General features: G+C 41.9%; 1 protein-coding gene across 1 annotated transcript in view; it reads left to right on the plus strand.

Annotated features, from left to right (window-relative positions):
* The window catches only part of SEPT7 (septin 7), a 99,479-nt gene extending 98,140 nt beyond the window's left edge, over window positions 1-1,339 (plus strand). The window contains exon 13 of the mRNA XM_010831148.1: window positions 274-1,339. Coding sequence (XP_010829450.1) covers window positions 274-313 — 40 coding nt within the window. The 3' untranslated portion in view covers window positions 314-1,339. The remainder of the gene's footprint in view (window positions 1-273) is intronic.
* Window positions 1,340-15,615: the final 14,276 nt, after the last annotated feature.

A 15,615-nucleotide genomic window follows, 5' to 3' on the forward strand; every position in this document is an offset into this window, starting at 1 on the left:
TTCATTTAGGAAAAATCGTTTTTATATAAAAAAATGGGTTTTTTGTCATATTTCTTACTGTTTGTCTTAGAATTTTGTCAAATATTTGTCCAAGAAAATATTATAGATTAGCATTGTCCTTATTGTTAACTTCTAAATCTTCTGATTTTAAAATAAAAATGTAACACAGTTGAAAATCCAACACAGTTGTAGTTGGTTTAGCTATTGCTACCATATGTTATCTATGTTTGTAAAGTAGTTACTCATTTTGATTGTTTTCGTTTACTCATTTAGAACCTTGGAAAAGAACAAGAAAAAAGGGAAGATCTTTTAAACCCTCTATTGACCACCAGTTACGTATTAGTTGCCAATATGCCAGCTTGGACATCAGTGTTTGTTGGATCCGTTTGACCAATTTGCACCGGTTTTATCCTTAATGATGGATTTAACAGCATGACAAAAATTATTATTATTATTTTTTTGTTCTTGATGGAGATTAAGATGCCTTGAATTGTCTAGGGTTGTTGTGTACTTAGAAACTAACAGCTCTAAGTACCTTTCCTACATTTTTCTTTTCTTTTTTTATTAAACAGATGTCTTCAATTTAATGCAAGAAAACATTTTACTGTTGTACAATCATGTTCTGGTGGTTTGATTGTTTACAGGATATTCCAAAATAAAAGGACTCTGAAAGGTTTCATTGAGGATAAATTGCCATAATATGATGCAAACTATGCTTCTTTATGATAATTATAATACAGAGGTTCCATTCAATGCAGCGTATACAATAATGTAATTTAGTCTAACACAGTTGACCCTATTTTTTGACACTTCCATTGTTTAAAAATACACATGGAAAAAAAACCTATATGCTTACAATGCACCTAGAGCTTTTTTATAACAACCTTTTTTTTGTTTGTTTGTTTTGAATTCTTTAAATATATATTATTTTCATTTAGTACCCTCTTTAGCCAGAATCTCATTACTGCTTCATTTTTGTAATAACATTTAATTTAGGTATTTTCCATATATTGGCCCTGCTAAAAAATAGAATATAGCATCTTTCATATGATAGGAACCAACAAGGAAACTTTCCTTTAATTCCCTTTTTACACTTTATGGTAAGTAGCAGGGGGGAAAATGCATTTATAGATCATTTCTAGGCAAAATTGTGAAGCTAACAACCAACCTATTTCTACCTATGTGCAGTCTCTTTTATTTTACTAGAAATGGGAATCATGGCCTCTTGAAAAGAAAAAAAAGTCACCATTCTGCATTTAGCTGTATTCATATATTGCATTTCTGTATTTTTTTGTTTGTATTGTAAAAAATTCACATAATAAACAATGTTGTGATGTAATTGAGTGTGGGGTCTTAAATATTCTGCAGTTGATAGAAAAGACTAGAATGTGTTTGAGAAGAAACTTTTCAATTTGAATTTGCCTTCTCCATGTTTGTAACTCTTCTTTTGTTTGTTTCATTTAGAATGCATTTGTGCTGATTTTCTAATTTATGGAATATAGTATCTGTCTACTTACTACTGTCTCCTATTAACACATTTCTCTGAGAACAAATTTCAGCTCACCAGCTCAAGTCCTTGGACTGAAATGTTTTAACTGGGAAAGAGTGGTATAATTTCTTTTCACTAAAGTCAAATGATAAGAGATTTTAACAGAATGCTTTGTGACATTTTAATGATTAATGCAACACAGTTTATTACTTTAAAAAGTTTTACTGTATCTTTTGATGGTCCTGTCAAAAGGAAGTAACTGATTATTATGATTACCCAATATTTTTGTTGACACTAGAAGCTGAAGGGTTTAAATAAAACAGGATGCTTAAAAGAGCCTTGTTGCTTTTCAAAGATACATAAAGTGTAGAGCATATTCCTAATATCATTCACTTTACAGAAAATCTTGACTTCACGTGTAAGTTCATTCTGGGATACTATTTTTAAAGCAGATCTTATGAGGCATTAAAAACATGATTTAAGATTACTGCAATAACAATTTATCCTTATTTGTTGGCCATCACTAGTTAAAGATTGTCTTTGAAAATACAATGCTTTCTGCTGTGTGTGTGTGTGTGTGTGTGTGTTTAAATTGGCTATTACTCCAAGACCAGAATCAGACATTCAGGAATAATTGTAAGTTAAATATGCAGAGATATTTTTTTGTTTGGTTTGGTTCTTATAATAGAGATTTGGTTAACGCCCCTAACCAGAAAAGTCTGGTTTTAGGAAAAATAACTTACTGAATTGGAGACTACAAAATCAGAAAGTTTATATTGACCACCTTGTCTAACTGGTAAGTACTACTGCTTCTAGAAACAAGTTCTCATAGGTGCCGTTTAAAAATTCTATATGCATTGTGATAACTTTGTAAAGTCACCTTTATTCTATTACCCTAGTAAAAAACTTTTATAAGTTTTTGTCTGTGTCACGGCGAATGTTTATCTGAATCTGATGTAGGACCCGTACAGAACTTGACCGACCAGGTCGTTTGATGGTTGGCTTTGTTTTTCAAGCTTATCAAGGGCTTTTTTGTTATATGTCCTGTAGATTTTTGAGAACTGCTATGTGATTATTCACAATACATATAACATTCAGGAAGCATAAGGAAAGGCTAGCTTGCAAAATGGACAATACCTAGTCTCCATTGTAAAGAGACATAAATTGGAGTAACTCTTTAAGCACTGCGCTATTTAAGTGAGACCTGCTGCTAAGTCACTTCAGTGGTGTCCGACTCTGTGCGACCCCGTAGACGGCAGCCCGCCAGGCTCCCCCCATCCCTGGGATTCTCCAGGCAAGAACACTGGAGTGGGTTGCCATTTCCTTCTCTAATGCATGAAAGTGAAAAGTGAAAGTGAAGTCACTCAGTCGTGTCCGACCCTTGGCATGGACTGCAGCGCACCGGGCTCCTCCGTCCATGGGATTTTCCAGGCAAGAGTACTGGAGTGGGGTGCCATTTCCTTCTCTGTAAGTGAGACCAGAGAAGCACTAATCCAAGTGCACATCTCATGGCAGAGTTGTGCTGCCACCTAGTGGAAGTGAGATCTAATTATTTTTATCAAGTTCACATTGAAGCTGAGACTTATTTCTGTGGTGCTCAGGTTCTAATTTTGAAAGCTAAGGAGATATAGACTTCTGCTTCTCAGACTCATTAGCTTAGTGTCACACCACCACCCACATATTCTGACATATTCTGCACCTTTCATGCCTTTTATCCTCTTGAAAAAGACCTAGGAATGTGGAGGTCAGGGTATAGTAGGTGAGCAAAAGGGTGGAAAGAATATAAGATTGCAACAATAGCAAAGTGTTGACTTAGCAAGTCATTTAGATCACTGTCTCCAAACCTGATACTGTTTTCTTTGTGAAAATATTTTTGAACATGTATGTGTGATTATACCTATATAGTAAATTATATATAGGTAGCACTCCAGTGTTCCTGCCTGGAGAATCCCAGGGAGGGCGGGGCCCGGTGGGCTGCCGTCTACGGGGTCGCACAGAGTTGGACACGACTGAAGCGACTTAGCAGCAGCAGCAGCAGCACTAGGTTAGGGCTTCCCAGGTGGTGCTACTGGTGAAGAACCCACCTGCCAATGCGGGAGACACAAGAGACATGAATTTGATTCCTGGATAGGGAAGATACCCTGGAGAAGGAAATAGCGACCCACTCTAGTATTCTTGCCTGGGAAATCCCATAGACAGAGGAGCCTGGCAGCCTTTGGTACATGAGGTTACAAAGGGTTGGACACAACTGAAGCAAAGCAAGCAAGCAGTATGTTAATATGAACATTATGAAACAATCTTTAAAACTCAAAAAAACTTTAGCGCTTCCCAAGCCCCAATAAATTATCTAATATATTCTACTTTGGAAGCCCTTGGTTTAATATGGTAGTACGTAGATCCTTATACTGTTGAATCCCTAAGGAAGTCCTGCCATGGTATCCTACTTGATGTAAAAGGAAAAATTATTGTCTGTCTGGTAAATTGAAATCCTTTCTAATAGTTTGCAAATAAAAAAGCAAAAGTTTGTGTACTTCATTCAGGATATTTACCCTACCCCAGACAGTCAACTAGTTTGTGTACATTATCTTCATTTAATCCTTAATAGATACCAGTGTCATCCTTTTCATAGATGTGGAAACAGCTTTGGAGGTGGTTAGTGACTTATCCATTAGAGAGGTGGTAACTGGTGAAGTTGGAGTGTGAACTGGTCTTGGCAACAGCAGGACCTGTGTGCTTCAATCTTATGCCATATGATTACCTGGTGTGTGCCAGAAAACACTAAACCCACTGACTAATCATCTCGGTTCAAATCCCATCTGTATAAATTAGGCATGTTACTTTTTGTTTCTGAATATTTGTTTCTTCAGCCCTAAAATAAGGCCCATACCTCCCTTGCTAGATCAGAGTGCAGATTACATTGTGACTGCACACGTGAAGTTGCCTAGACCTTGAGAGATTTTTCTTGAATTTTAAGAAATTCAATTTAACTGAAAAACTGTTCAACACCTTCCTCTCCTCCCAGAATTTTGATAGATGTGGTGATGCCAGGGCCATGACAACCAAGAATTTTGTTTTTTCCTGCTTTAGGTAAGTTTGCATGGTGCCATGGTAAGCCTCCAGACATGCTTCTTTGTACACAAAGCCTTTTTGGAATTACTAAATGAAGTATGTTTCAAGAAATAAGCTGATTTTGGTTAAGAGCAGGTTTTCTACAGTGCTAGTAACGAGTTAAAAAATACGTCCTCCTTAATAAGTAATGCTGAGCTGGTTTATCAGTTTCTCATCTCTGATGAAAATATTGCTGCTTTTCAAGCAAACTTGGTTCCCATGATTTGGGATTAACCCATAGAATGTTCAGAGTTTAGTGTCAGCCATTTTCAACAAAAAAATAGGGACTGACAATTTCCTGTGTTCTTTAGAAGACTTTCAAAGCTTCACAGGAAGAATGAAGACTATTCTTGGCCTGAACAATTTGCCCCATGGGGTGTTGGGCCCGGCCAAACAGCATTGTATTAGCAAAGGAGGGTCAAGTGAAAGGAGACCTTGTTCTGTGCCAGGCTCTCAAAGGGTAGCCTGAAACCACACTGGCCACCCAGACCCAATTTTAGATGCAGTGTTCGTGGACCTGCTGAAACCTCATGCCATTCAGGCTTTTTGAAATCCTTTGGGATGGAGAGAGGGAGTAGTAGTTGACACCTCTGAGAATAGGGATCCGTGAGAACTTGGCAGAAGGGGAGAGGCTAATTGGGGGAAATGATAAGACTCTGCCAACAAGTGTCTGTTTTTTGTTCTCTTCCTCTTCAAAGTGAGTCCTTCTGAGCTTACAGGTGTGTTGCAAGGAATAATGTCTCACCCTGTATGTTTACAAGGAAACAGCAGACCACAGAGGCCCCATGAGCTGGCTCTCATCCAAGTGTGGAGTACTGAACTAGGTCTAGCAGGGGCTTACAACTTTTTTCCCCTCATTTAGTTCCATTGTTTTTGCATTTCACTGTGGAGTCTTTCATATTTAAATGTACGCTCCAGGCCCAGAAAAGTTCTGTTTTGTGTAAGCTAGCTAGTTAAGCAACTTGGCAAATGGTGACACACACCCTGGAATTAATGTGAGTTTTCTCCCCTTGGTTTTTAGAAGTAAAGAACATATATTTTTTCTGATTGGGAGTAGGGGAGCTATCTTTTTTTTTTTTTTTTTTAGCTAGGAATAAATCTCGTGATTATACAAATCTATAGCTTAACGTGGTTTGCTTTTCAGACCAAAAAAATGTTGTAATTAATGGAACACAGTTCTTTCTCTCAGACACCAAAATAAAATTCTCCTTAGACCTTTAGTTTGCCGGGTACAGGTAGAAGAAACTCAAGTTTTCACTTTCTTTCCCAAACCGCTACTTCATTAGTGCTTAATTAGGCCTCATCCTTTGTAGTCATACTTGGAAAAGGAGTAGAGGCTACTGAGGCAAGCTCACTTCTGCGGTGTCTTCATTCAGATGGAATTGGCCCAGGTATAACCCATGTCCAGAAGAGGAGATGGGCTTTCTCTCTTAACTTGTGCTATGAGGACTGATGAACTCACCCTACCAAGTGGGAGCATTTCGACATTATTCAAACTGGGACGAATTCCTACTTACCAAAGGAGAAAAAACTCACTTGGAAATTGAAGCAAGGGAACAAAAATCAGCAAAAGGTAAAGCAACAAATGTTTGTTGAGTACCAACTATGTGCCAGATACAAACTTCACATAACTTTCAAAGATCAGTAGAATTCTATGACATGGCCATTTTAACCCCCCATTAAAAATAAGCATACTAGAATGGATTAAGAAGTGTGGTGTATGTTTATTCAATGGAATATTACTTAGCCATAAAAAATGAAATAATGCCATTTGTAGCAACGTGGATGGACCTGAGGACAATCATACTAAGTGAAGAAAGTCATACAGGGAGAGACAGATATATCAATTCTGTGTGGAATCTAAAAAAATGATACAAATGAACATGTTTACAAAACAGATTCATAGACTATGGTTACCAAGGGGGAAAGAATGGGGAGAAATAGGAGTTTGTGATTAACAGATTCACACTATATATAAAATAAGATAACAAGGACCTACTATACAGCTATATTGAACTATATTGAATATCTTGTAATCTATAAGGGAAAAGAGTCTGAGAAATATATATAAAATTGAATCATTTTGCTGTATGCCTGAAACAAGCACAACATTGTGAATCTGTGCTTCAATAAAAGAAGGAAAAGCAAAAGACTAAAATTTCATTGTAAAATTTAATGTTGGTATTAGTTATCCATTGCTGTATACAAAGCAATAACTACCTGCTAACCTTAGTAACGATAACATTTATAGTTTATTGGAGAAGGAAATGGTAGCCCAGTCCAGTATTCTTGCCTGGAAAATTCCATGGACTAAGGAGCCTGGTAGGCTACAGTCCATGGGTTCACAAAGAGTCAGACACGACTGAGCAACTTCACTTCACTTCACTTCACGGTTTAATAATAACATTTCTTAGTTTCTGCAGGTCAGAGATTAGTTGGGTGGTTCTCGCTGGGGACTGTCATTTAGATGTCCGGAGGGCTGGCATTCAAGATGGCTTAGTTGGATCACTGGTAAGTGGATTTTCAGGAGGCCTCAGTCCTTTACCACATGGACTTCTCCATAGGGCTCCTTGAATGTCCTTGTGACATGGTGACTGTTTTTTTTCCCAGAACAAATGCTCCAAGAGAGAGCAAGGTGTAAGCCATGATGCCTTTTATGATCTAGCTTTGAAGGTCACATAATGCCCTTTCTGCAATATGCCATTTATTGCTGATGCAGCTCAGCCCTGTTCAGTGTGGGAGGCAGCTGTACAAAAGCTGAATGCCAGGAGGCCACTGCTTTTTCAAATTTTAGTTTAATAAAATTATTTAAATATTTTAATAAACACTTTTACAAATAATGCTGTGAACATTTCTGTACACATCTTGCCCAAATATGGGAGTTTCTGTAGGCTTACGCATCATGAACAAAAGCAGCAAATCTGTGCCTTTAGGTTCACAAGCCTCTGTCAAATTTTCTGCAAATCGTCATGTAAAATGTTCAAACCACTGCCCCTATCCCCACTCAGATCAGATATCCCCATAGACCCAACCCAGTGCCTTAGTTAACTCCATCTTTACAGTTTGAACCAGAAAAGAGAGCAGGAGTTCTCCCCCTACCTGAAAGTGTGAAAAAGGGAAGATCTACAGCAGACCCAGTAGGCTGGGTGGCAGAGCCGTGGTCACAGAGATAACTGTGAGCCACACAGCACCACTGCTCCCCCACAGACTTCTAGGGATTATGCGTAAGTGAGTACAGATTCTTCAGCCAACCTGGGCATTTGCAGTCAACCATGCATATCCCACACTCCAGTTCTGGGTCTTTGCCTGATTTGGCTGTTGTGGGAGCTCCACCTGGCCTACAATCTTCTGACCCACACCCAAGCAGCCCCTGAACCTCGACCCTCATGAGACTTCAGCTCTCTCCCTCCCTCCTTGCTGCCCACCCTGGGCCAGGGTTTCCAGTGGCCCCTCCTCCCTGGGTCATGGATGCACCCAAAGCCCACATCTCAGCACTCCCCCCCTTACAGGGTTGGCTTCCTATTGGTACCTCCAGCAGAGTCTCAAATAATTCTTTCCCAGTTCTAGATTTCCAAGGAATTTTTTCCTGCTGATTTTCAGTTTTGGCAAAAAGTACTTTATTCTGAACCATCTTTGAATCATTTTCAGCCCTGTGCCCTTTGAATTAAGTTGTTAGGTGTGTATTTCCTAGAAACAAATCCTCATAATAATAAAACAATTTACACGGTTCGCCAGTGCTGTGGAAGGCAGGCTCCCTGCTGCCCCCTGGCGGCCGCAGACACCTGCACAGGGCCTGGCTCCTCAAGGCAGCACCGAGTCCATGCAGCCTCTTCCCTCTTGGGGGTTAGGGTCTGTGGGCACAGACCCTGCCTTCTTTCTCCCATTTGAGCATCAGTGGTGGATGGGGGCTGTTGGGACAGAACGTGGCAGTATGCCCAAGCACGCTGAGACCCATGCCAGGAGGTGGCTTTCCAGAGCGCCCGGCGCCCCTGAATTCCACACCACTCGATTGTTGGATTTTATATTGTTTTCAGAAATACTGCAAGACCTTTTATTATTTTTATTTGTTTAATGGGAAGAGTTTTAAGAATGTTACAAAAGTAACTCAGACTCTTGAACAAAACATTACAACCAAACATAAAGCATGAACAGTTTAAAAGGTTCCTTAAAATGTTAAATATAGAATTACCATTTGACCCAGAAGAGGTAAAAGCAGGGATGAGAGCAGATACTTGCAGATTTGTGTTCACAGCAGCATTATTCACAAATAGCCACAAGGAAGCAATCTGAGTGTCCATGGACAGATGTAAGGATAAACAGAACATGGTGTATATCTACACATACAGTGGACTATATTCATCGACCATAAAAAGGAAATTCTGACACAGGCTACAATATGGATGAACATGCTATATGAAAAAAAAAAAAAGACACCAAACACAATAAGACAAATGTAATTCCATTTATATGAAATATCTAGAATAGGAGAATTATAAGGATAGAAAGGCCAGATGTTATTGGGTCCTTGGGGGAGGGGATATGGGACTTACTGTTTAATGGGTGCAGAGTTTTGGTTTGGAGTATGGAAAATTTTTGAAAATGGTAGTGATGGCTGGACATTGTCAGTGTAATTCATGTCACTGAACTGTACACTTAAAAATGGTTTCAATGGAAGTTTTAATTATATATATATGTATTTTATAATTTAAAAGATAGTTAAGAGAAAAAAGAAAACATTGGATTTACCTCTCTACTATTCTACCACCCTGAAGCAGGAGCAGTCAAGTAACTTAACTGGAGTTTGGAGTCATGTAAATGGAAGGGCTAGGATTTGAACTGATTGCAAACCTCGAAAGATTACAATGGACTGCCTGTCTCTAAGCAGCCAGCAGCCATGATCAGGTGCCTTCCGCAGCCTTGCATATCATCTCCCTGGGAGCACCAGTTGGTGAGTTATCACCACTTCATTCTTCTCTCTTTGATTTCCAGGGTGACTGACCTTGACGTGGACCTTTAGCATACTGGCTCCAAGTTTCCCAACACACAGAATGACTAAGACTGTTCTTGAATGCAGTGTAGCCCATTCAAAGCCCAGATTAGCACAATGGGCAGGAGACCTTGGTGGCCTCCCAGAGACCCCTCTGTTCTCCTTAGGCCCCATGACTGGGGCTACCATAGCCGCCTCATCTCTAGAGCCCTTCCCCTCTCCTGCAGCTCTCTCCTCATGCCCTGGCCCTCTGAAATTTCAAGTTCCCTCTCTCCATCCCACCGCTGTCTCCACCCACTCCTGTTCTTACCTCAGAGACTCCACATTCTGCCTCACTTCCCTCCCTCCCCAACCCTGTGTGCACTGCCCAACAGGTATGGCAAACTTCTGCTTATGTCTCTAAAAAGTTGGAGAGGGGAAAATTTTGAAGTGATATTTTTTAAAAAGCCATCAAATTACTTTTCATGGGAAACCAAGGTTTTTTCAGAATCCTAAATTTTGTTGCACTGTTTACAGTTTTAAATTGTTTTTATTTTGAATTGGATAGATGAGTGGGGGGGGGGGCATTAGGCTTTATGGGTTTACAACCTCTACGTATCTTGATTTGGCCCTGCCCAGTCTGCCTGATGGTGGGTCTTCTTTCTCTTGCTTATTCTCATGGGGACCTGAGCATCACAAAGAGGCCAGATCTGAGAAGAGCTGGGAGAGCAGGAGGTGGAAGGAACCTTCAGCCTGTACCAGAGGAGTTTGCTATTTTTGTGATGTGGTGTGGAGCAACTCGAGTACCCAGTGGAAATGCTTAGGAGGAATGGGAGTGGGCCAGGGAGAAGCTAGGCTCAGGGTAGGGTGATCACCCTAGGGGTGCCCGTTTTGGGTAGTGGTCCAGGACAGCAGGACATCAGCTTTCTGGTGGCTGGGGAAGGGAAGACACTGACCTCTGCTTGGAGTATCAGCTTGGCCAGGTCGGAGTGGACACAGGACTAGGCGTCCCCAGTGGCCTTACCATGTTCTTGGTGGATGTAGGACCTCTCTAGAAAAGGAGTTAGACACACACTCATGTGCTCCTCCTGGGGCTGTGGCAGCATATAGTGGGCCCTCACGGGGTTTTGGCCACTTGAAAAGCCTGTTGACATTGGTTAGCAAGTGGTGAATTTATAGGAATGGATGTGTGGATGGAGGCTGATCTGCCCTCATCCAGTGCCCTGCCCACTTCTCTGGAGAAGATGAAGTGGGGACCAAGTACGCGCCAGGATCCCCACCTAGGGAAATCTGGGAATACTCCCAGTAGGCACCAGGGGGCAGCACTGCTCCAGCATTAGGCTCCTACCGAGTAACTGTTCCTGGCCTCAGCAGCTGCAGTGGCACTAAGTTCTTGGGGCTATTAATTATTACTTTTGGATTTTAAGAAATAAAAGACATTTTAAGGGTCATAAACTTGGTGAGGGTCCTTACAGTAGCAGGTGGAAAAACGTAGTCTGAGGAAAAAAAATATGAAACACGTCTGCTCTCTAGCTCTGATGAGGAAACAAGCCCTTCATCCTCTCTGCCTCAGTTTCTCCATCTGTCAGACTGGGACAATCTCTTCTGCACCTACAGCTTAAGAAACTTTTGCGCTAAAAGGTACAATTGATGAGAAACGATTTCCCCATGTTCGAGGTAGCTGGCACACAGTCATGGGCGTTCCTACAGTGAAGAAATGTGTCAGTGTCACACCTTTATAAGTAGATTCATGAGTCTGTCCTTTGGAATTAATTTTCCATAGTTGGAAACATGTGGCAGATGAATGATGCTTCCTGCTTCTGCATGTTGGCATAACTAAGGGGCCATGCGTGGGCTGGCAGAGCAACAGACTTGTTTGAACTCAAAAGAAGGGAGAATCCACAAAGTCAAGGTCATACTTGGCCAGTGGAGACCTCACAGCAAGTGGAAGCCTCTCTTTGGGATGTGTGTTTGAGGGTTTGTGGTACCCACGATTGGACATCCAACTATAAGATCTTCCTTTTGCTGTCTTGTTTTCCCCAGATATAAACAATCCTCCTGAAAGTGAGAAGAGGGAGAATGAGTCGGAGGTCAGTTTCCTTGTGGCTGAACTTCTTATCAGCTTTTTGTGAAAGAGCCTGGCCCAGCTCATCCCAGGAAGGCAGTGAAGCCAGGGCAGCGCAAGACACGACAGGATGAATTTCTGTGGCTGCCAGAGCCCAGGACGGGCAGGCAGAATGCGCAGCAGCCCAGCAAGGCATGCTCACCGTTAGGCGAAGGAAGGCTTAGCAAATGGCATGTAGTTTTCTAAAAGGCACAGAGTTTAAAAGTCCATTCAGCCCAAAGTATTTACACAAATCTGAACTGTGAGCATCAGGTAGGTGCCAGTCCTGACTCTGCTACCTGACCCTGAGCAAGTTCCCTCACATTTTTTTTTAAGTCTCACATTCATCATTTGGAGAACAGAGACTGTTATTTCTTCCTTGCTGCATTGCTGTGCAGATTAAATGAGCTGGCTTCTCTCAGAAGAGTATCCAGAGTGCAATAAGTGCTCAGTAAATGTCAATGTAGCAGGATTCAGAGTGAGAGGTTGAGAAATTTGGTTGTTTAGTTTCGTGGATATTTTGTTTAAGTATTTCTGTTCATCTTTGTGGGGTGGGTACAGAGTGGGTTTATGACTAATTAGGAAGAAACTAAAGCTATGTTTCTCCTTCCAGGAAGAGAACCAGACTTTGCTGTTCTTAAGATCTTGACCTCTCCTTCCATCCAGAAAACATTTGTGGTTTTAAGGCTGATGTCCTGTCATAGTGCAAAGGGGTAGAATGCAAGTAATTTGGAGATTTGAAAAGGGGACAGTGGCTTGAGTCTGCCTTCTATCTCTCAGGGTCTGGGAAGAAGCCCCTTGTGCTCACCTGTGAGGAGGAGCTGGGTGCAGGGCATGGTGGGCCCTTGTGGGGAGCCCTGAGCAGGCCCAGCAGAGAGATCATGGGGTTGCCCTGGGGACCCCTTCCTTTCAGGGTCCTGCCAGAGGAAGACAGGAGGCCAGGGGATGTGCTGTGGGGTGAGACAACAGCACTGCCCAGAGGTGGGAGCCACACTGACCTGGACTCCTAGGGAACCTCTCTGGGGCTATGTAATGCCCCCAGCTCCACCCAGAGTCTTTGTGGGACCCAAAGGTGAAACCTGACTTTAAATGTCTTCCAGTCTTAGAGGGTGGTTTACAGTAAATTCGATGAGGGGAAATCTGATATTATTTGCCTCTTGAGATTAATTCCTTGTGAGTGAAGTCCAATGAGTTAATTCCTTGGCCAGGGAAGGAACCTGGGCCCCCTGCATTACGAGTGTGAAGAATCTTCACCACTGGGGCACCAGGGAAGTCCCAGACATTGTAATATTTTGCTTGGATACAAATGCTACTTTTGAACCATTCTTATTGACATGGGAAAATATTAATGTCACATCCATTCAAATAATAGGTGACTAAACTACAATAACACCACCTCTGTGGCAAAAGGGCATCTGATTAGAGAGAGGAGCAGAAGCGGGAACAGACCACATAGAAATTTACTGGAAATAACTCTCTTTGGCAGAAAAAAAAAAAAAAGCTGTTTTCCATCGCATAGCTAATTGACTTGCTTTTCAGACCTCTTGAGCCAGAAGAGATCACCCCAGGGTCATAAACTTCACTGTTGCAGATCGCAGGCACAGAAGAAGAGCTTCAGCCCTGCAAACCACTGAATGATCTGGGGTCCCAGTGGTGTCCTGCTCTGGGGACCACAGGTGTTTCCCCAGCAGGGTGTGCCTGAGGACTGTACTTTCCTGCCTCCTCTTGCTGTGGCCCTAATGCCCAGGTGCAGTCTCAGGACCCTCGCTTGTAGTAAAGAGAATCAGGAAAACTAGACATTTGGATAGATGAAAAAGCCAAAGAAATCCAAGTGGCCCCTGCAACTCATACACTCTTTCATAAATGCCATCCCCAAGAAAAATGCCACATCCTCTAGAGTAGGTAATGGCAACCCACTCCAGTATTCTTGCCTGGAAAATTCCATGGACAGAGGAGTCTTGTGGGCTATAGTCAATGGAGTTGCAAAGAGTGGGACATGACTAAGCACACATGTGCTGTGCTCAGCTCCTGTCCTGTCCTAAGGAAAGGATTGCAGGAATTAGTATGTATGTAAAGAAACTATTTCTAGTGACCTTTTCAATGCGGCTCCTCAAGTTGGGTCTGCACTCTTGAATCAGTCTTCCTCTCTGCCAAGCCTTAAACAGGTCATGGGGGCCTGGCTGAGCCCAGGGCCACTCAGAGTGTACTTTGACAGCAGTCCTGAGGACAAGTGAAATCAGATGAAAGTCATGTGTTGAGGGCTTCCTAAATGTTCATTCCACTCCTGGGCCACCCATTGCATCCTCTGGGACATTGACTATAAGTTGCCCTGATCAAATAAACAACCAAACATGTTTGTACAGAGATGTAGGGAAGAGGTGAACCACTGGGTTCAACCAACAAATTCATGGCCAAGAAGTGTTTTGTAAGGAAGAAATAGGTCAAATATTTTGTATGATGGTCCCGAGTGGCAGGGTAGGGGACAAACTATTGAGATACCAAAGTAATCACAGTCCCCTGGCTTATTAGCATATCTGCTCTAGAATGCAGGATTCCTCACAAGTGTGGTTTTAGTTCCAAATAATAGGGGTCAAAAGGCACACCTTTACTATAGGCAAACTTCTGTTCCCCATTCTTAGGACTTGAGTGTTTATTATTGTTTGTTTATTTTTTAAAGATTTATTTTTAATTGGAGGATAATTGCTTTACAATGTTGTGTTGGTTTCTGCCATACATCAACTGAATCAGCCATAGGTATACATATGTTCCTTCCCTCTTGAACCTCCCTCCAACCTCCCACCCCATCCCACCCCTCTAGGTTGTCACAGAGCACCAGGTTGAGCTCCCCGTGATATACAGCAACTTCTCATTAGCTGTCTATTTTACGTATGGTGGGTTGGGAAGATACCCTGGAGAAGAGAATGGCTATCACTCCAGTATTCTTGCCTGGAGTATTCCATGGACAGAGGTGCCTAGTGGGCTACAGTCCATGGGTTCACAAAGAGTTGGATTCAACTGAGTGACTAACATACATATTTACATATGGCAATGTATATGTTTCAGTGCTGCTTTCTCAATTTGTCCCATCCTCTAGCATAATTGTTCATTTCTCCTTAACTTTAACTTCACATCTCTTCCTTAATGCTGGTTTGTTGGCAGTGCTTTTTCACAAGACTGTATGTGTTCACATCAAGCACACATATCTGATACTCCATCCAGGGGTGACTTTTCCATTAGTGCCTCTCCTGAGCATTGATGATTTCAGAATTGCACTTTAGAAAATAAATGAAAGTTAAATCCTAGATTGAACTGAATTCAGAATAAGGCAGCATGACTAGTCCATCAGCATAATCAATGTTTTCTACACCTAAAAGAGTTTCAGTCATTCAGTCAGTTCAGTTGCTCAGTCATGTCGGACTCTTTGCAACCCCATGAATCGCAACACGCCAGGCCTCCCTGTCCATCACCAACTCCCGGAGTTCACCTAAACTCATGTGCATCGAGTCGGTGATGCCATCCAGCCATCTCATCCTCTGTCGTCCCCTTCTCCTCCTGCCCCCAATCCCTCCCAGCGTTAGAGTCTTTTCCAATGAGTCAACTCTTTGCATGAGGTGGCCAAAGCATTGGAGTTTCAGCTTCAGCATCAGTCCTTCCAATGAACACCCCGGACTGATTTCCTTTAGGATGGATTGGTTGGGTCTTCTTGCAGTCCAAGGGACTCTCAAGAGTCTTCTCCAACACCACACTTCAAAAGCATCAATTCTTCAGCGCTCAGTTTTCTTCACAGTCCAACTCTCACATCCATATATGACCACTGGAAAAACCATAGCCTTGACTAAACAGACCTTTGTTGGCAAAAGAACGTCTCTGCTTTTTAATATGCTGTCTAGGTTGGTCATAACTTTCCTTCCAAGGAGTAAGCATCTTTTAATTTTATGGCTGCAATCA

This window comes from Bison bison, unplaced genomic scaffold, assembly GCF_000754665.1.
Source record: "Bison bison bison isolate TAMUID 2011002044 unplaced genomic scaffold, Bison_UMD1.0 scf7180017864525, whole genome shotgun sequence".
In the NCBI taxonomy this organism is placed as follows: Eukaryota; Metazoa; Chordata; class Mammalia; order Artiodactyla; family Bovidae; genus Bison; species Bison bison.